General features: G+C 42.5%; 1 protein-coding gene across 1 annotated transcript; it reads left to right on the top strand.

Annotated features, from left to right (window-relative positions):
* Nucleotides 1-1,662: 1,662 nt before the first annotated feature.
* Nucleotides 1,663-17,950, top strand: LOC133132612 (ubiquitin-conjugating enzyme E2 D2-like). The gene is made up of 7 exons (XM_061248143.1): nucleotides 1,663-2,019; nucleotides 9,570-9,633; nucleotides 12,736-12,767; nucleotides 14,498-14,575; nucleotides 14,858-14,963; nucleotides 16,231-16,324; nucleotides 16,800-17,950. The coding sequence occupies exons 1-7, from the start codon at nucleotides 1,996-1,998 to the stop codon at nucleotides 16,843-16,845; spliced, it is 444 nt and encodes a 147-aa protein (XP_061104127.1). The 5' UTR covers nucleotides 1,663-1,995; the 3' UTR covers nucleotides 16,846-17,950.
* The last annotated feature ends 3,285 nt before the right edge of the window (nucleotides 17,951-21,235 follow it).

Below are 21,235 nucleotides of genomic sequence, written 5' to 3'. Positions count from 1 at the left end.
TTGTTGTAATTCCTATACCGTTCACCTGATTTGGTAAATACCCTCAAATTAAAGCTGAAAGTCAGTGCAGTTAAAGCACATCTTGTTCGTTTCATTTCAAATCCATTGTGGTGGTGTATAGAGCCAAAAAGATGAGAATTATGTCAATGTACAAATATTTATGGACCTGACTGTATGTAGTGAATAGAATTATATTTAATATATATATGTGCATATTTACAATTTGAAAATGTTATAACTACCTTTTCCTACAAATTCAAATTATTTTGTAAGCTTATATACCTCAGAAAAGTTCCCATTGTGGAATGAGGCTTAAAAGGGGGATTGATTAAAATGATGCTGTCAAAGTAGTTTGGTTTTACTTGAGGGTTCAATGTGCAGATATATATTTTACCCTCAGCACTACAGGCTATTTGTAGTCGCTTCCTTACCTTCACCACCTCCGTAACACCCTTTACAGTTCTATAGCGGCACTGAGAGGGTAAAAAGGCAGGGGCAATTAGGGCATAAATCGAGAGCATTTGCCTCTGGACATATTGTCTGCACGTACATTCACTGAGCGCTTTATTAGGTAGACCTGTACACCAGCTTGTTAATGCAAGTATTTCATTTGGCAATCATGTGGCAGCAACTAAATACATAAAAGCATGCAGACATGGTCAAGAGGTTCAGCAGTTTTTTTGACTAAATGTCAGAATGGGGAATTTGGGGAAATGTCAGAACAGGGAAGAAATGTGATTGTGGAATGATTGTTGCTGCCAGGCAGGGTGGTTTGAGTATCTCAGAAACTGCTGATCTCCTGGGATTATCATGCACAACAGTCCCTAGAGTTGGCAGAGAATGGTGCGAAAAACTAAAAATATCCAGTGAGCGAGCTGCAGTTCAGTGACAGTCACACATTACAACAGTGGTATGCAGAAGAGCATCTCTGAACACACAACGCGTCAAACCTCTCAGTGGATAGGCTAAATACACCTAATAAAGCGCCCATTGAGTGTATAACATGACCAACCAGCGAGGTCCCATTCCAAGCCCAAGTAAGTTAATTTACTAGCCCACCATCTCAGACGATGAAGCATTATCATAGTATCACAGTAACCTGATCTTTCAAGAGACTAATATAATACAGTCGGCTTTACTGGTCCGCCCTCAATTTTTGTAGAACATGCTCATACAATCAATTGTCTGATTGTATACCTGTGGTTTGCGCGAATATGTTCAAAATTACAGTTTTACTCTACCGCTACAACGGACAGCCTACATCCTAATATGTTTCCTTATCCGCACGACTCTCGCGATAATACCGAGTCAGGCGAAGTGTGCTGTGTATCCCTCCGCTTCGTTTCTGTTTCTAACTTCCTCTCACCCGGAGCACAGTTTTATCACACAAACTCGATTAAGATCAATAATTACCTTGCTTTTATCGTATCGATCGTACAAAAACTAATATAATTCAGCAGAATTTATGTTCGTGTGTTGTTCTGATAAGCCCTTTCAATGGAAGGGATCTATGTATGACGCTCACTTCAGGGTGGAACGAAACTCGAAACTGAGTCAGACATTTTGGCTCGAAGCACAACCTCTGAATTGGCGCAGCTCTCGCTCTACGGAGCCAGCATGACGTCAACTGTACTCTTCTGCTGTGAAAGCACTACAAGCTCATAGCGCGCAGTAAAACGGTGGTTGAGGACACTCGTATGAATGCGTTGGCGGATGTGTTCAGAGGCGGAAGGGTTGCAAACAGGGTTGTTCTTGTGAGTGATGCGGTAACCGCAGCGGCAAGAGGAAGAACCCAGGTTCTACTCTAGCTAGTTAGTATCGGCTCAAAATTATATAGTATTCCCGGTCCCCCGTTTCTCTTGATAGATAGTGGTTACTTACGCTTTAGACTGATTCGCAATTTGTACTCAGGGAAGAAGTCAGTGGAGGGAGAAAGGCACCGTTATTTTAACAGTATAAACCCCACGTTTCGGTGACAGCGGCACAAGCACAACAATGGCTCTGAAAAGAATTCACAAGGTAAGGAAGTGCTAAGACGCAAGCTACGGCGGGCCTTCGTACATGTTAATGCAGCTAGCAAATGCACCTTAACCGTGTTTTCATCCGCGTGTTGACTGTGCGCTAACGAGCAGTTTAGGTATTGTTTAAAATGGAAGTTCAGATTGTGGGTTCTTTTAACAGGCGAAGCCAGCCAAGCTTGCTGGCTGATGACAGGGAAGGAAAGCGCCGTGCTCGATGCCTGAAACCCCCAGCTAACTGCATAGTCGGGGCCCTTTTCTTTTTGGCACCTTATTCGATAGAAATGTATCAAGATCCCCTGGTAGACACTGCGGGTAACCGTTGCTGCTCGACAGAAGCTAGTGTTAAATTGCTGAGACCTATCTTTAACTAGATTTAAACGAAAGTCCCGTTAATACCAGCGTTAATACTGACCTTTTTGCCTTTCATATCATTGCATATGACGATAGCTTAGGAGCCGGATAGCAATGGGAGCAAGCGAGATAGCGGCTAGCATAGCTATCGCTCTTGAGCCGCAAAACGATATTTGCTAACTAACGGCTAGCTTCGTAACGCAGAAGCACATGTTGCCAAATGTAATTAATGTAACTTCAGACACGCTAGACTAGCTAACTATATGCAGTCTTCTCTAATAGCTTTGATGTATCCCTAAGGTATTTCTAGTGAGATTCGTCATAGTTGGCGAATGCACAGCTAGACTTCGAGCCAATATAGCCTAAGGCTGGGCTTTTACGGTGCTCTTCCTGCTTAGCAAGCGGTTAGATACACCATGAGTTTTCATTGGAATAGGGGCTAGTATTGTGTCCCCTGGCTTGCCCAAACGGGCCCAGTTAGGGCTCAATTAACCAGTTCAAAATATGGGGCAAACGCGGTGCTGTTTGGTTAAGGAGTAAGGATTATTTCGAGGTGGCTAGATAGCCTCTCATTCAAGTGTAATGTTATTTGCCAACTCGAATGTGCTTGCTGCTAGCCAGCGTTACCTTGACGTTATCGTTATCGTTAGCTCATGTTGGCTACCTAGTCTAGGCCCGCGTTTTATTAGCTAGCTAACGTTAGCTAGCGAGCTGCCTATATATGTAGTGTGTAATAATAGTGCTGTAATAGCTTGTAGCTAGCTTCGAAGCAAGGTTAGGCTACGTCTGTATGGTGACATGCATGTTCAACATAGCTACATGTAACGTTAGCTATTTAGAGATCCATGTTAGCAAAGAGAACAGATGTTCGCTAACTTCAGCTGGCTCAAGTTTATTTCTAGCTGACTCTTAGGTGAATGTAATGCAGTTGGCCAACGACAACATGCTAACTGCGGTGTACATGTTCAGCAAATTTAGGAATGTAATCGAGTAGGCTAGCTAGTTAAGGTATGAATGTGGTCTGCTAACGTTAGCTGGTGACAGTGCCTAGTCACTGCTGTAACGTTAGCACTGGTAGGGAATTGAGAAAATGTTCCAGGCTCGTCGAATAATATTTTAATGCGGTACATAACGTTACATAATCTTGAACTAGAATGTAAACTTATGCTTGGCATCATTGTTTTTAACACGTTGATTCAAATCGCAAGTCCGAAGATAAGTTGCCTTGTATAATCACATTATTTTCCACTTGTTTGATCATACTAATAAACAGAACATTTCGAAGACCCTAGCTGTTAGGATAATCTGTCTGTATTATTGTATCAGTCATTTGGATCCAAATAGTGTATTATACAAAAAGACTTTGCAACAATTCTTTGGCTTGGAACCTGTACATTTGCGGCATTATTATGTTAAAGTGAAAGATTTTATATGGGGCAAAGGGTTGTCAATGTTTCTTTTTAATTGTGATTTAAAAATTAAATTGATTTAAGATAAGTCCTGTCGACAAGACCACAAAAATAACATCGTGCTAATGCATGAAGCATAAAATATAAATAAAGCATGTCTCACATGGTTAAAACAATGAAAAATAAATAAGAAATAAAAAACTACCAATAAAAGGTGCAATAAAAAAATAATACTATCATAATACTATCTGTAAAAAAACACAAAAAATGAAGAACGTGTAGTTGTATGAATATGAATGTGCTTAAAAGCGAGTCACCATTTACCTTGATATACTTGGGCAGTAGCCTGGAAAAAAAAAATCAAGAATACTGGATTACTGTTCAACAGGAATAAACGTTTTCTGCATCCTACATTCAGCATATCCGGATTATGCTGGATGTTGCGAGTAAAACGGCTCAGGGTTTAGAGCAGTTTGTTTTGAAAATAATCATGTTTGATCAAGTGGTGGAAAAAAGTTAAATATGATTTGTTCAGATATAATTCTGAGCTTAATTGCGGCATGTGCACTTTCTAGTGAGGAGGGAATGGTTTGCTCAGTTCTACTCTCCTTGTGATGAGCAACCAGGAAGTTGGCAAGTCCTAAAAGGTCAATCCTACTGCCAGGTACACGCATGTCATGCAGGTTCATTATCATAACCATGCTTCCGTATCTTTCCTGTCTGCAAGACACTTGTAACATGTTCAGTAGAATAACAAATTGCAAATAGGACAATGGGAAGGGAGTACCATCTGACCCGGTAGGCCAAATAGTACATAATGACTGCAATCAGAATTGTGCAGCATTATTGTACTGTATTATGGCAGTATTATTATATTAACAATAATGGTTACAGTACATTGCATTAATTGTGTTCAATGCATAGGATGGCAGGTGTGCCAAGACGGATGGTGCAATTGACCGAGACTGGCTTAGTATACTTTATTTTCATTATTTAGCTTAGTTATTACCTGCCACAAATACAAGGAAATGTGGGTGAAAATGCACAAATTAAGGTGCATTAGTTTGCAGTGAAATACTGCGTCATAAATGTAAAACGGGTACAACTATAATTATCTGGTTCTAACTGACATTTTGACAAAAATGAGTTGGTGTCATACATATGTTGTTTATAGGGCAATTTTATTTCGTACGTTCAGAGTACTTTTAAGGAGTCTGTCATTTTGATCTATGAAGTACTACCCTGCATTTCAGTTTTGCTGTGTTAGGGTGTGAAAGCTTTGAAGCTCAATATCTCAACTACTCAGAACGCAGATAGAACCTTATAAATCCAAGGTCATAAAATGTGTAAAATCTGAGGGTGATTCTATGAAGCAAAATGTGAATAGTCTATCCTGGTCCCTTAGTATCTTCAAATGTCTCTGTAATGACCTGTTTTTACTTAATCAGTATGGGGTCTAAGGTATCCTGGTGTCCAAAAACCTGAATCTGAAACCTCTCAAATAAGTTTAATGCTTTTTGTTTTGGTTATGATGGTTTAAGATGAAACATTGATATTTTTCTGCACTTTAAAGTATGTAATCTTTTGCTTGGATTGGATGACATTTTACGAATGTCACTATTTATGATCACTCCAAGGGACATTTGGTGTGCATCTCACACCCTGGTCCTGGTGAGCTACTGGCTCTGCTGCTTTTCGTTGTTACTCTGCACTTAAGTGTGTAAACAGCTGCTGTAATTGATTGATTATCACCTCACCTGGTTACCTGGGTGTCAACAGGGTGCTGATTTTACGGTGAAAACAAAAACTAGCAGACCCAGTAGCTGTCCAGGACCAGGGTTGGAGACCACTGTTTTAGCATGTCAGCACACATTATGTGCAGTAAGACTGCAATGAAATGATATTCCACCATCAGTAAAATGTTGGCAATGTTCTAGCTCCATAGTAAACTCATGCATCAAACATAACAAATGACTGAGCCACCTATGGACACTTAGTCAACAGTATGTGAAATTCCCTCATTGGAGAGTAGTGCAAACCTCTTGAAACGCACTCAATTTCATTGTGACTGGTTCAAATTCTGTCAAGGACACCTAGAAACAGTACGCTAACACTAGTATGTGAACAGTGCTCCGATACTAAGAGCTACCTACCTAGCCCCCAATACAAATATGCCTAGCATTATTAGCGAAGGCTAGCAGTTGTCTATTACAGCCAATGTGAATCTAACAATATAAAATATTTGATGCCGTGTAAATAATTTATATGTTAAAAGCAGTAATGTGTACATGTTCGTATGCATCTTAGACTTCTTCCGCATTCGCATTCCCAAATGTGTCGGAATGGCGGGTATATTTCAGCCATTTGGATGAGACTGCAAAATCTGTCAAATCTTGCAAAAACCGGAGTAAGACAATAATTATGACTCAAGTACCTGTATATTACCGCATAACCTTACTCAGTGTGCTTAAGCAAGCATTTGAGCTGTTAAGCTGGGCCTTCAGTCATTATGCCGCTATGCCATACACTTTTGGAAAGCTTATACTGTCCTCTTCTGGATAAAAGCCTTGGAAGTCAAAGCAGAGTCAACTGAAAAGTTACAATGGTGTAAAAACCATGTGGGGTTTTCTGCTTGGCCAACGACTTTGGTCGTTTATTTCTGAAACTGATTGAGGCGATAAATGACCATGGAGTCTAGAAAGTGGTAAGATGGTATATTTAGTCATAGATATTACATGGATAGATAGTAGAATGAGTCTATAATTACATAAAAATTGGTTATTATTTATTTGTTATTGCTAGTTTGTCGCTATTCAGTGAGCGTAGTGCTGTATTGGAATACCCTTGGGTTATTATCGGCTTTATTTTAGTGCTATGGAGGAATACAAATGAAATGTATAGTGGTGGCAGATTATGTTTATCTTTGAGCAAATGAGTGTAACAGTAGCCGCCTGGTGTACTGAACACAGACTGATTTTGCAATTTTACAATGAATTGCATAAAGCAGATGACAGTAGGCCAGAAATAAAAATACTTAAGTAAAACGAGCATTATTGGTGTGAGATGGAATCTGAGAGGGATTCCACTGTCAGCAGAGGAGACGGCCTTGAGCAGCTGCTGGGTGTCATTCAACATTTAAAGTGCAGATATCCCACTGGATTGTGGGTCATTCCTGCTTGTGTCCATTTTTAAACATGTACATAATATGCAGCATGGCAGTTCCGTCAGCTTTGACCAATCTGCGTGCTGCAGCCAGCATTACCATACTGCTTTACAAAAACACTTATGAAATGGGACTGATCAAAGCTAGTTCTTTGCTTACCTGGTCCCACACAAATCCACTGATGGGACAGTCAAGTGGGTTTTACATATTTTGCTCCTCAATCCGCCCTAGCTGATTTGAAAGTTTTCCTTACTGAGCCCCCGTGTCGCTGTGAATGGGATTTGGAAATACTGCAGTTGATTTTTTAAATTGTTTATTTATAAATCAAAAAAATCAAAAAATCAAATGTCATTCCATTTGTGTCCAACTGTGAGGAGAAATGTTAAAAGCATATAAAGACTGTTAAATGCTTGCTAAATTCAGTGCTTTCAATTGGCAGTGCCCACTAATTAGCACTATTTTGGGCAAGTAAGTTCTGTAAAACAGCCACCATCAAGAAAGTTTCTGAACACTGTCCAAGCTTAAAATATGCTGCACGGAGCATATTAGGAAAGTATGGTCCTTTTTTAATAAAACATTTGCTCTTGATTTATTAATACAGAGTACATTTGAATAGGAAAGATTCTGTCCTATAGATTTCCGTCACTGCTAAGTTCATGTTTTTTCATATATGTAATTAGCATGTAGTCAGGTTGTTATGCATTATCTGGCAAATACTTTGACTTATTAATAGTAATAATAGAAAAAATATGTATTAATACTTTTCCAGTCTATTGATGTTGGGAAAAAAATGGGTGAGGCTATCACTCAGTTTTAAACGCGTTTAATCAATTTTTACAGCAGGATATTTATTGTAGTAATTTGGTTAAGTACTTCGCTCGTGGATTCAATGGCAGTGTCACACTTAGGAATTAAACCTGCAATTTCTCGGTTACAAAACCATTTCCCTAACCATTATATAACATTACCACAGTACTACTCCTTTAAGAGTGACATAACTATGGACATGGGACACACCCACAGGCCTGCTGGTCTTCATATGGTTTGTTCAACCTACAGAGCTTCTCCTGTATCGACAATTCTGAGGTGGTCGCCTGTAATCGAATTGTGTGCTGCCTGCACCAAATTCTGACCGCTGTCCAAGAACATTATGAATACAGGTGTTACGCACGGTGGATTTCTGTCGTTTGTAGCCGCAATGGCAGCATTACTTGCGCTGTATGGTAATTGTCACAGTGTAATAGGAAAGTCACAACCGAAGAAGAGTGCAAAGCCACGGCATCTGTGTTCACAGAGTGCGTGATCAGACGTCGCTCTGGGTTCGCAGCATTCAGACACGTAAATCTGGTTTTCCTTTGCACCCAAGCACGTCCAATATTTTTGAAAAATGTATCCGAAATGACATCCTATCAGATTTATGCTTTCAACTTTGCAGTAAATTTTTCAGTGCTTTTGGGATGTTAGTAGTAATAATAAGAATTTTTTGCCAGAGAATGCGGCGGGGTTATGTCAGACAAGGTCTTCGGGATTTCGTCTCTTTTCCTTTTGGAATGGCATCCGGTCGTGACCGTGTGACGGCGTTCCCATGTGCCTGGAGTGGAGAGAATATTTTGCTGGAGAACACGCGCTCAAAGACGGTAACGTGTTTCTTGAAGGGTTCCGTGCTTTAGCGTTTCTGAACAGCAGCTGGCTGTGTCTGAGTTGCCGCTAATGCGTAGCTAAGATGGAAGCTGAGCGGGTGAGAGTGCGACTGTCACTCAGTCGTTACCTCAGATGGCACTCTCGTTCTCCTCCGTGACGACACCTCTTGCTTCACAGACTCTGCACTGTGGGCAAAAAATAAATAAAAAAATGATAAAATGCTTTTTACACTGTTCCTGAAGTTATTTCAAGGAGGTAGAGGAAGGCAGATTTCTTTGGAATGGCAGCACATATTCCGGAGTTGAGTTTTCTGTTTTTATTTTGTATAGAATGTGTCACCCTCATAGTGCATGCAGGTGAAGCATGAAGCCAGTTGCTGAGAACCCCTTTGAGAGCTGTTGAGAGTGTGAATTATGTTGTGATTTGTGACTCACGATCCTGCTAGTTAAAGATCCACCACAGAGGTGTTATCCCATCATTTGCATTACCACAGATAAAAAAAATAATAATAATTTTTTCACCTTTTTAATGAATAGTTTTGTCCTCGTAATATATGTGGGGAGGTGCTTTCCTGAACAACGTGAAATCATTTCATTTTGCTTTGGCCTTAATGGCTTGCAGGGAAAGGGGTGAACTCTTCTTGTGAAAATGTACTAAAAGTTTGTGTACATTTGAGAAAAGGCCGGAAGTGATCTTACATTCCTTATCTGAAACTGAGTCAGAATTGTTTTTGGATTCAAATACTTTTTCTGTGCTCCGTTTATCTTCCCTGGTTGCAGCAGAGAGGGCGCCAGATGGTGGCGTTTGCGCTTTGAGAGTATATATTTGGTTCAAAAAAGCACCCGACAAGCTCAGTAAAGCGCAGAAATGTGTTTGAATCAGAGGTCTGGTATGTTGCTGCGGTGCGGTCTTGTGAAATGTGCAGACGTGTGGAGATGTTTTGTTTAGGAAGTGACACTCACTCTTTCTCCCCCCCCTCTCCAGGAGTTGAATGACCTGGCCCGTGACCCCCCAGCTCAGTGCTCAGCTGGTCCAGTCGGCGATGACAGTAAGTTTGACCTTCTCTGGATCTGTACTGCAAGGGGTGTTCAGCAGGAGCGATATCATTAAAAAATCTATAATAAAGATAAAAAAATGTATTCGTATAGTGCGCGGGTGCACAACTCCGGTCCTCGAGGGCCGGTCTACGTACTGGTTTTTGTTGCCACCTATTACCTTGTTTCTAATTTGCAAACAGCTCTATAAATTACCCTGGTTCAAGCCTGTACTTCAGCACAGTAAAATCATTAGGATACACTTGCAGTCTGCAGCTGTAGCCAGTACTCGTACACATGTGAGATAAGATATGATTGAGTCAATTCAATAATTATGACCAGAAGTTGGCACAAAATCCTGAAACGGATCCGCCTTGATATAGCGCCTTTCTCAGACCGAAGGAACCTTTACAGTTTGTCTGATTTTAAAATTGTTTGTGTGTCCCGACATAAAACACTGAAAAGGTATATGTTATGGGATCTTTGCGGTACGGTTTCAGAAAACAGCCAGCAAGATAGTTTACCCTAATTTATACACCTGCAAGATAGTTTACCCCAATTTATACACCTGCCAAAGACCATTTTTACCTTCATTTGGAGCTTGTTGGGTGATCATTTCAGACCCTGCGCTCCAATGCATACGGAATTGGGCCAGGAAATCCGTTTACTTGACAAAAGTATGAAACACTAATTCATAGAAATGCCAGCCGCGCTCTAATCTTAACCTGTCTTTTAAAAGCTCCGTCCTTGATAAATTGTACTTCTAGTCACAAGCCTGATCACAGCAATTATTATTTTTTTATATATATATTTTTTAAACAGATGCCCCTTCTCTCAAAGTTGACGTAAAAGTTAATTCATTTCCATTTCTGTGCCGCTCGGAATTAAGTTTCACATCAGTGTCTGAATTATTCAAGAGCCGTGCGAGTCCACCTTCATTTCAAATGATTAAATCTGAAAATAACGTGCCAGTGGACAGTCCCTGCCAATGGAAGGGCCGAGTCCTGCCGCTTCTTACTGACCTGAGTAATAATTGCGTGGGTCGTTTTATTTGCTTTCCTGCGTTTCGTATACGTGCGTGGACAGGGCACGACACCGGCGCATTCTAGCTCCCTGATTTTGGAAAGCTCTCCTGATAGCCGTTTCATCACAGGCCCCCATTCGGCCTTTTATCCATGCGGACGATGTAGCTGCTGGCTGGGAGCCCACGGTAAAACCCGCCAGCCTGTTCGGGCTTTTCACGGGTGGCGTCGTGATCGGACCATTGTCCTGCTCCTGCTCGCCGGCTACTAAAACGGTGTCAGCGGTGAGAAATAGTCTGGCTGTTAAAAAAAAAAAAGGAAAAAAAAAAAAAAGTCTGCACTCGGAAGGAAAAATAAAGTCAAAAAAAGGTTCTGTAAGCCAGAGAAGGCCTTGGGCTGAAACGTCTGTCCTGCCATGTCCCCCCTGCGGAGAGAGTTATGAAATTAGGACTCCAGCGTCAAGCATATAATTAATCATTTCTTGAGGGGGAACCATCTTACTAAGTATTGATTTTTTTTAGTTTCATTTTTTTCTTCTCTGTTATTATAAAACCACCCATAACTCTTCGCTGCCTACCCAGGCTTCTCCTCAAGCTCGGCCGTAGAAGGTCCTAGTCATACCTCGCGGTTCCACACCGCGCCAAAACTTTCTTTGCGGATGCCGCCCCCTTTCTGCTGGTCACCAGAAAAGGCGGGAACCGGGGCTGGTGTATCGATGTAAAATGGACGCCCAGGGCTTTGAGGAATGCTCTAATCGGTGGACGCACCATCATCACACGGCCGGGTTAATTATAGCTGCACTGTAAGGTTCAGATGCCTCTGTCGACAGAGTGGCAGAGCCCACCAACCCTCACGTCTCATCAACACAGTGGGTGTGTTTATTTTTAACCCATTTTTAGTGTTCCCCCCCCCCCCCCCCCCCCCCCTTTCTGCCAGCCTGGAACGGTGAAAAATATGCTTACCCTTCTCTTTGAACAGAACCTTATTCTGTGTGAGGTCTCTGTGTGTCTGTCTGGGCTGCTGAAAAACCCACCATGCTTATTTACTGTGATATTTTTGAACTTTCAGAGAGCACTTCCAGTTCATGGGAATTAGCCAAAGCACACTTTTACAGCAATCCTAAATTTAATGTGTGAACATTACAGGTGCTGGAAGCCCTGGCTTTATGCTTGGCAGATGTGCCTGATGTGGAGGGCATGTGACTCCCACGCCTGAATCTCATTGGCCAGTTCATGAACTTCTGCTTTTAATCATTTAATTTAATTACATCTTGATCTGACATTTGTATAAGCACCGGCTATAGTTGCAGACTGCTAGTGCATCCTGCAGATTTTTACTGTGCTCAAGTACAGAAGTGAAATGGCATAGTTGATAGAGTCAGAAATCTAAAGTAGAGTTGAACAGTTGGAACAAAGACCAGCATGTTGCTCAGGAGTTGTGCACCCCTGGTCTAACCCAAGGGTCTCCGGGCTAATCTGAGAGTGTTTGATGTGGGTGCCTTAATGTGGTGTCGCTCAGTGCTGAAATACCGGGTTGGTTGAATTTGGATTGGAAAAGATTTCGTCCAAACCTGTCTTCATAGCTTTTTCACTGGTCTGGATAGTGTCCTGTGAAACATTGAGATTTAATTTCTGTAAAAATATGTGACATTCCAATGTTCTTTTGACTTGTCAATCTTTCGTACGTTATAACTGACCTGCAAATACTGTGCTGTATGTGTACATGGGAGAGGCCTGTGATATTTTGTGGGATTATAAATCTCATGGTAAAATATGCAGTTACTTCCGCGATTGCTGTTCATCGTATTAAGCTTGGAAAAAGAAAAACCACCATGGCGGTGGTTGCCATTACACTTAAAATTGTTTATTAATACTAATTTATAATCGTCCGTATGGTTTATCAGCCAGCCGTAGTCTAGTGATTCTGGTGAGGAAGAACATGGCTGAGATTTTCAATCGGGAATGAACTGCTCCACATTGGCTTTGGTTTGGGGGGGCCATGATAATCGCTCCCCTATCGTTGTTGAACCATCTTTCTCTCTGTGTGAGTTCCTATTAATCCTGATATCTCTCTCCATCTCGCTCTCTCCCGCAGTGTTTCACTGGCAAGCCACAATAATGGGACCAGTAAGTATTGTTTATTTATTTATATTCCTGCCCGTCTCCTTTTGGACTCGTGTAAGGCATTGTAAAAGGCTAATTGGGAAGAGCAATCTCGTCCTGCGTTGTGTGCACTCCAGTCAGGAAGGCTGACCCTGAGGCGCTGCCTACGGTGTCCCTGATGTGCCACAAAGAAGCCACGTTATTGCTGAAAGCCGTCAGCCTTTTGAACAACACCGTCAAAACTGCTCCTGCACTGTTTAAGGAGAGAATCGAGTCATAATCTTAATTATTTATTCATACACGTTGTCTTATTAGAACGACTGTTTCCTTTTTAAGTAGTTTGTTCGGATATGCACTTTGGTAAACCTTCCTGTCTTCATGTGGATTATTTATGCCTCGTCTATATACTGTAAACATATTTGGTTGCTCTAAGGGGTTTATGTTGTTTTGGGATTGTATGTCAGTAACAGATGACATCATTTATCCCTGTGGTGTCATAGTATGTCATGTTCCTGATGTCGTGGTAACCTCAGTGGCGTTTCATTTTGTACTTCATTGGCATTGGGCAGATCTGTTCTTATCCAGAGTGACTTACAATGCAAAAGCAAAGATCATTGGTCCAAGTACAGTCATTCCCTAGAGTGGATACGATTAGGAACCAAACTTCCCTAATGAGTGTTCAACTACATTCCACTAATCCTATGTCACAGAAACTTCACTATGATGTCAGAGTAACCTTACTGTACTGCGGTGTACTGTGATCTCATAGTAGCCGTCCTGTGCCACTGTGACATCATAGAAACCTTCCTGTGCTTCACTGTGATGTCGTAGTAACATTTCCGTGGTACAGTGTTACTTCATAGTCACCTTACTGCAGTGTTATTTGAGTAGTTTGGCCCAAAACATTGTTCCCAAACCTCAAAGCCTGATAAAATATTGCCCGACTTCAACTGAATCAACAAACATTCAGTGTTTTGGTGTCTGACCTGACCCAAATTCCAGAGTCATACCCTGCTATAAGCATTGATGTTACTTTCCAACAAGCTGCTGCTGACCAGAAAAGCAGTCTTGCAGACTCTGTAGCATGGTACCCACCTCCCAGCTAGCCGACAGGTTAGAAACATTAGGAAAATGTCCTTGCTAACCACGATAGCCTTTCCGCAGAAATTACACAAACATGTTGAACTAGCTAGTATTTGCTGGCTAACAAAAGAAACCAACCAATTTGGCTTAAATATTTGTCTTGCATTAATAGTCCTTCCTTGTATGCCTTTAGTAAAATAAAGAATGTATAGATAATTTTTTTCCTCCCCAAATTATGATGTGCAACTTCCAGGTTGTATCTAATTTTCTTTCAGATTTTAAACCGTGATTAGCTCTCCTAATGCGAGAGCTTTTTGCTTGGTTTATCTAACACTGCAGCACATAAAATATCTCATTCAATTAACAAGCCACTAAATTTTAATTGATTTGGGAAAAGGCACGTCCATAAATGTTGCTTATATACCCGGTGTGAGACAGTTTTGGCAGTAAATATTCGGGCTCGTCTAAACACAGTGGGTCCTGTCGAGCACAATAGTGATATAAATGTAATGTCGTATTGTATCATACACATTGTTACTCAGCATTTATTTCTGAGTAATATATATATAATGTTACGCAAACGTTTATTGCTCCTGTGCTGTCATGGCTGTTTCAATGTGATAGACGAGCATTAACACAAACTGAAACCTTGTGCTGTTTATTTTTGACAGAATGACAGTCCCTACCAGGGCGGTGTGTTCTTCTTGACCATCCACTTCCCCACAGACTACCCCTTCAAGCCCCCAAAGGTGAGCCCCATTCCCTCCGGAACGTGCCGGAATCCCGGAACGCTCGGACCTGGGGTCTCCCCTCCCAGGAGGAGGAAAGGGCACATTTGCTCCAGTGCCCTTATGATGTCAAAGACGAGATGTACTTCTCTATTTTGTACATTGCAATCTGCATTTCATGTACATTTTGTACATTGCAACTGTGTCCTGAAAAGGCCAGGAACATCCCGCTGTGGTTGTTTTTCTGAATGATGACACAGTCTGTCATTAATGTCAGCGCTGAATCCCAATCTCTGTCTGAAGGTTGCGTTCACCACGAGAATCTACCACCCAAACATCAACAGCAACGGCAGCATCTGTCTGGACATCCTGAGGTCGCAGTGGTCGCCAGCATTAACCATCTCCAAAGGTACGGGACTCACAAAACCACGCCAATATGCCTGTAATATGTTCTAGCAATGTTTTATTACCGCTTTATTATATTGTGTTAATATTATTCTCTATTTGCTTAACAGATTCCCTTTTGGGTGATTTAAAAAATAAAGAAATAAAATTCTTTTTTAAATTGGTTTAGCCGGCTATGTGTTCACTGAATTAGCGGTGGTTTATGTACATGTTCATCTGTTGGTTCCTGCTCGGGGTGCGTATCCTGACCCCAGAAACCCGATCAGGGTCTGACTATGCTGTGATTAAACTCGGGCCTGTTTTTATTTCCGGGGTGTGGAGTCAGATCCGCTGTCTCCATGCAGTGACCGCCCGTAGTGTAGCAACACTTCTACCGGCTGTTAATGATGGCGCAAAGTCTACAGGTTTTGTAGTGTGCCGTTACGCTCAACTAGCGTAATTAAAATGGCCGCATTTCACAGCACAGGAGCAATAGCCTTATTAATATGATGTTTAACAGAAGAGTTCATTTCTTGTTAACTTGCCAGTTCTGAACAGTACGTACATGAAACTTTTAAATATTCCCTTGTTTTACGCAAACGTCCTTTATGCAAACGCATACTGAGAGTAAGAAGACATTGCTCCTGTGCTGTTGGTTGCCGAAGTGCGAGTGAGTCTTTAGGTCCTAAAGGAAGGAAGGAAGTAGGGGGCCTCCCAAAGCCAGCCATTGCGGCTCTGTTGCCATGGCACCATACCACGTGTCAAGTCACCACCATTCGCCGGTTTCCCCGCCGGCCTGTGACTGGCTCTGATGCCTCACCCCTCTTCCAACAAGCACACCTTCCGTCTCGTAGCGGCCGTGGGGGGGCGGGGGGGGCTTAGTCTAATCAACTGTAAGTCTCTTGGTATAAAAACCGTCATGTAATGTGATGGGAGCGTTTCAATCTCGCGTCTTGGCATATCGGCTGTGAAAACACCCCCCTCAGCGTTGACAGACCGCAGCTTGGCAGCGCAGAGTCTTACGTAAGAGTCGCTGGAGTTAATCCACTCGCCGCAGGGCATCTGCCGAGCGCTGCCAGTCCACAGATAAAGCGATCCGCACATTGCACGGATGGGCTAAGACCCGGCGCTCCTGCATCGGCCCGTCACTGTGACCGCGATATGGGGATCTGTGCAGGGCTCTCTTAATCTGCCGATTGGGAGGCTGGGTGTTGACCTCGTCTGTCTCGGTCTCTCCTGTTTTCTTTCTTTCTCCCCTCCTCCCTCCCTCCCTCCCTCCCCCGCTCTTTCAGTTCTTCTGTCCATCTGCTCGCTGCTATGCGACCCCAACCCGGACGACCCGTTAGTGCCTGAGATCGCCCGCATCTACAAGACAGACAGGGAAAAGTGAGTTTCCTTGACGCACTCACAATCTGTGGCGTTTCCCCCCCATAGAGCTGGAACTTGGCCTGCTTTCTGGGGCCACAACTGGCTGGCCTTGTGTGTCGTTTGTGGCTGGGCTTGTGTGTCGTTTGTGGCTGGGCTTGTGTGTCGTTTGTGGCTGGGCTTGTGTGTCGTTTGTGGCTGGGCTTGTGTGTCGTTTGTGGCTGGGCTTGTGTGTCGTTTGTGGCTGGGCTTGTGTGTCTCTTTTCTGCTTCTTATAACCAGTGCTGTAGCAATTTTACTCCAATTCTACTCCATCGTGGTCCCCAGTTTGGGAACACTTGTGTGTACGGCTGTCTTGGCAGTAAAAGCTGTCATTCAGCTGTACAATGGGAAGGGGTATAATGGTGTACCCTGACTGGTGCCTCCCTCCTATGCACACCTGGTTGTTCATGTTAGACTGTCACCTGATGGATTCTTTGTCTCCTGTCTTTTGCAGGTACAACAAAATAGCTCGGGAATGGACACAAAAGTACGCCATGTAGTTTGGGGGCGGGAGGAGGAGCAGAAGCACGGAGAAATGGCCTCGACATCTTAAGGCTTTAGGGGGGAACTCTGAAAGAAGAGAGAAAAATAATAATAATGTTGGTTTCCATTGGAGTGCTTTCTTTGAGCCAGGCCCCACGCACCCAGCACCCAGCACACTCGTGACCCGACCCTGTCTGGCTGCCATGTTGTACATAATTCAACCTGCAAGTGTAGAAACCCCTCTCCCTCTCCCTTCCTCCCAACACCCTCCACTTCCTGTTTCCTGTCCCTGTCCCAGAATCCACTCACATCTAGGGTCTGTCTGCCATGGTGTTTCTCACACCGGAACACCATTCCTCGTCATTTTAAGACTTGGTTTAGTATTCCATGTTTTCAAGGAATTTTGTGTTCTCTAACCCTCCCACCCCCCACCCCCCCCCTCCTCTCCAGCCTTACCCCACTGTCTGGTGGTCGGATTTGGGTGCCCGGGCATGAGTTTTGTATAAACCTCTTTAAGGAATTATTTTTAAACTCATAAAAACCAGTTACAGACGAGAGACACCCGACTGTAGGACCTTCAGTCTTTCTGCGAGCCGCTGGTGATTTCTGTATTCCGAAGGACTTTTATTTTGATTTTCTTCTCGCTATGTCAGACCCTCCCACTTCCTCCCCAACCCCCCCCCACCCCCAAATTTACAGTCCTTACTGTTCCAATCCACATCTATTTGACTGGTGATTCAAGAAAGGTATTCGTTTGACAAGTCGCCCACCCACCCCCCCCTTCCCACACACACACTCGCACACAGACATGCACACAGACATGCACACAGACATGCACACAGACATGCACACAGACATGCACACAGACATGCACACAGACATGCACACAGACATGCACACAGACATGCACACACACACACGTACGCACACTGGTAATTAGGTCGCATTTGGCTTTTGTTGAATTAGAAGCTAACCGCTCCAGTGGCTCCTGCTCTGTTGGGTTATGGGTAAAAGGATATGGGTTCCAGGCAGACACAAACTTCTGTATATTTAATTACCTGAAAGCTCGTCGAGCTTTGTGTGTTGATTTAAAACTGTGTAATAAAAATGATTACTAAAGTGGTTAATGCTCTGAATTCAAACGTCACTGGGGGGGGATATTGGGGGGCCTCTGGCCCTGAAGGTTGTGGGTAGGCCAATCACCAAGCCCAGTGTGTATGGGCACGGTGTTCATAAAGGGAAGGTTATGGACCATTTTAAACCAATACATTCAAGTCACTTTGTAAACTTTGCGGCATATTGGCACATCTTGCCGTGGCTACGCATAAGGTAAGTTTTACACTGCTCCTGTATGTGTTACCATGTTTCTTTGCAAGGAAATTAATCTTCTGTCGAAGAGGGTCAGCTTAGGAAATCCATCTGAGCCCTTAGCTCAGGAGATCTTGTGGTTGATCGCCTGCGAGTCATTCCTGTCCAGGAAACCACTGGTTTCCGGAGAACCCTTCCCTATATTTTTGTTACAGAAAGAAATAATTTAATTGTCGGTGAAACTTTATCCTCTTTTTCATTCATATCAGTGTACACAGACTTTATAAATGCAACATATATGCCACCTAAAGTGGCAGTTTTCTTTGTTCCCCCCAGTGGTGCAAAACCACACAGTCAAAGCATTAATGCTTCAAGCTCCAAAGTTTTGAGATTGTTGTGCCATTTGTTGGTGCTTCTGGCTGTATGGAATTACAATGCATCTGCGATGTGCCCACTGCCAAACTTTTGAGGTATTAAGTTGACCTCAAATGGTCATACACTAACAAAACAAACTGCTTAATTGGAAATATGGACAATGGCATGTGGTTGCTATCGAGCGCTGTAGATGAATGGGGTTTGTGGCAGCTCCAGGGCTGAAAGCTTGCTGGAAACCCAATGGAAAGAAACTGGAGAAACCGTTCTGCTGCAGTGCGTCGTATCCCCATGGAAAGTGAAGCAAATGTTTTTGGGAACTAAACATTTTTCCCAGGGCTGCAGGTGGAGATTGACACTCGGGATCGGAGTATGAAGTCTAATATTTGTTTTTCATGAAAACAATTTTTGCTTTTCTCAGGGAACAAATGATGGGTCCAGTGTTATTCTAGAATCTCCAAAGGAATCTACATTTTGGTACCAGATCAGGGCTTGTTCGCTTGTAGTCCTGAGACTTGTTCCAGCCAATCAGTCTCAAGTTCTGGACTCTACTTGCAGTCATCCTGTTTGAGAAAACGTTCTGTGGCTTTTTTTCGATTGCATCCCCGTATTGTGTTGGCTGCTTCATGGAGCACAGGTTTTGGACTGGAACGCTCAGCAGGAAGTTATGTCGAATTACAGAGTACGAATCGCTTAAATGCATCAACAACACTTCAGCGTCAGTTCATTGAGGTGGACAAGGGTGCCTCAAACCTGACTTCACTCTGAAGTAAAGCTCACATTAGCTTTTGCGCTCTGCCCTCCTTTTCAAAAGCAGCCCCTCTCTGGCCTGCTCCAACCTGCCCCACCCATGCGGGCTATACCCCATATTCTGAACTTTCAGTTCAGAATTATAATCCCCAAACAGTGGGTTTCTTCCACTGATGGGGCATCAGGGAATTTTATTTTTTTTATTTTTTATTTTTTTTACAATCAATCAGAATAATTAGGAGGAAATTGCCACTACCTTCCAATAGTTTAAAAAAATAAATTAATAAATGTATTGAATAGATTCTGTTTCAGCTTGGCAAAATCTACATACTGACGATACTGTTCAATACCCCATCTATGTAACATTTCTTTGGTGGCTAAAATTATACACAATAGTTTCAACTGCAAGGCTCGCATAAAGAAACCAATAGTTTTTTTATATATAGATTCATATATCACATTCCATGGGAGGGGTGCATCAAAAAGCTGTTATCTTCCAGTAAGGTTATTCGCATGCGTGTTCTCTTATCCTCAGGGAAACGGGTGTTATCACAGACCACAAAATTGGTTCCCTGACACTGAGCTGAATATAAAAGTATAGCATGCTTTTGGCCCTGTTTTTAAAATAATTATTTCCTTCCTGGAAAACCAAATAGCTTATTTGTTAAAAATAAATTCTAGTAGTAAAAATTAAAAAAAAAAAATTAAATCAGTTTGCCTATTTATTTGAACTTCCAATAGCGTTAATCATCTTCATTGTTTATTCTATACAGGCTTCTTTTCTTAAGGGTGTGAATAATTGTGGTGCTCTGTAGCACTAATGAATGCATTCTTATGGAGGACTCTTCATTGAAAGTTTCACTGTCTTTCAGCATGCAGGCTTCCTGCAGTAGTTCACCGTACACTTCATTATACCGCTGTCTGTGGTTAATATCAGGAGTCCCGCTGAAGGTGCACAGGTCCACAAATGAAAAAGCACAATTAATGACGAGAGGAACAAGCAGTGACTAAGCTTGCTAATGAGGTGCTCCCGCACCCCTGCGATTAGTCCCCTGATCTAGCACCACCCGAATGTTATCTCTCGAATAAACAGAAAACACTTTGTAGACGGAGCTTTCACGCTGATAAGAGGAGGAGCACTGCCGCGTGGGGGTGTCGCTGTTGAGATACCCCCTGAAATAAATGCCATGAAGTCAAGGGAGCCTGTGTTTTTAGAGAGGTACTGCCACGCTCTCAGAAATAAAGGTATGAAAAGTGCTTAAAAATGTTCACGCGTGTTGCCGGGGCGGTACCTTATAGGCGCGTAAAATGGATCAATTAACAAGCAATATGTATAGCTAATTTCTACTTTTTGCTTGGAGAACATTGGGTACTCATTTTACCCAAATGGAACATGTTCTTTCAGGGTACATTTGGGAAATGTAATCCTTGAAGAACAAAAATGTACCTCCACTGTCACTGTTATTTCTGAGAGTGCTTGTAGGAGAATTAAATGTGAACAAATGAAGTGGTTTAGGGAGCTGGAATTACGTGATGAGGACATTTTATTGAACATGATCTTGTAAAATCTAACAATAAGAAAGGTAATAAACGGTGTCAATAATGATGTCGCCAGGCCTACTTATTGTTCGTAGATTATATTTATACAGACAAATTATGTGTTACTCACGACTGAAATCCCACTGGAGAAAGAGACTGAAAGAGACGCACTGTGCTGCTTCTGCATTTTTCTTATACCACTTTGTGGTGTAGCTTAGATGTGCCACGAGATACAAAATACAAACACTGCAATACAAAATCCACACCAGCCATGTCACATGGGGTAACCAACATACAGTGTACTGGATACCAGAAATGTGATATGGTATAACCAACATACGGTCTACTGTATACCATCCATGGCATATGGTGTAACCAACACCTTATTTTCTTATATGGCCTGTATGTATTTGACTTCAACAATGGCGTGAACGTTTG

Source organism: Conger conger, chromosome 7, assembly GCF_963514075.1.
Source record: "Conger conger chromosome 7, fConCon1.1, whole genome shotgun sequence".
In the NCBI taxonomy this organism is placed as follows: Eukaryota; Metazoa; Chordata; class Actinopteri; order Anguilliformes; family Congridae; genus Conger; species Conger conger.
Note: the sequence above shows the minus strand (reverse complement) of the source record. Positions and strands in the feature narration are given on the sequence as shown.

Coding starts and splice junctions, on each gene's coding strand:
- LOC133132612 (XM_061248143.1), top strand. CDS start 1,996: ATGGCTCTGAAAAGAATTCACAAG. Junction 12,768..14,497: donor AAGCCACAATAATGGGACCA/GTAAGTATTGTT, acceptor TATTTTTGACAG/AATGACAGTCCCTACCAGGG. Junction 14,964..16,230: donor AGCATTAACCATCTCCAAAG/GTACGGGACTCA, acceptor CCGCTCTTTCAG/TTCTTCTGTCCATCTGCTCG.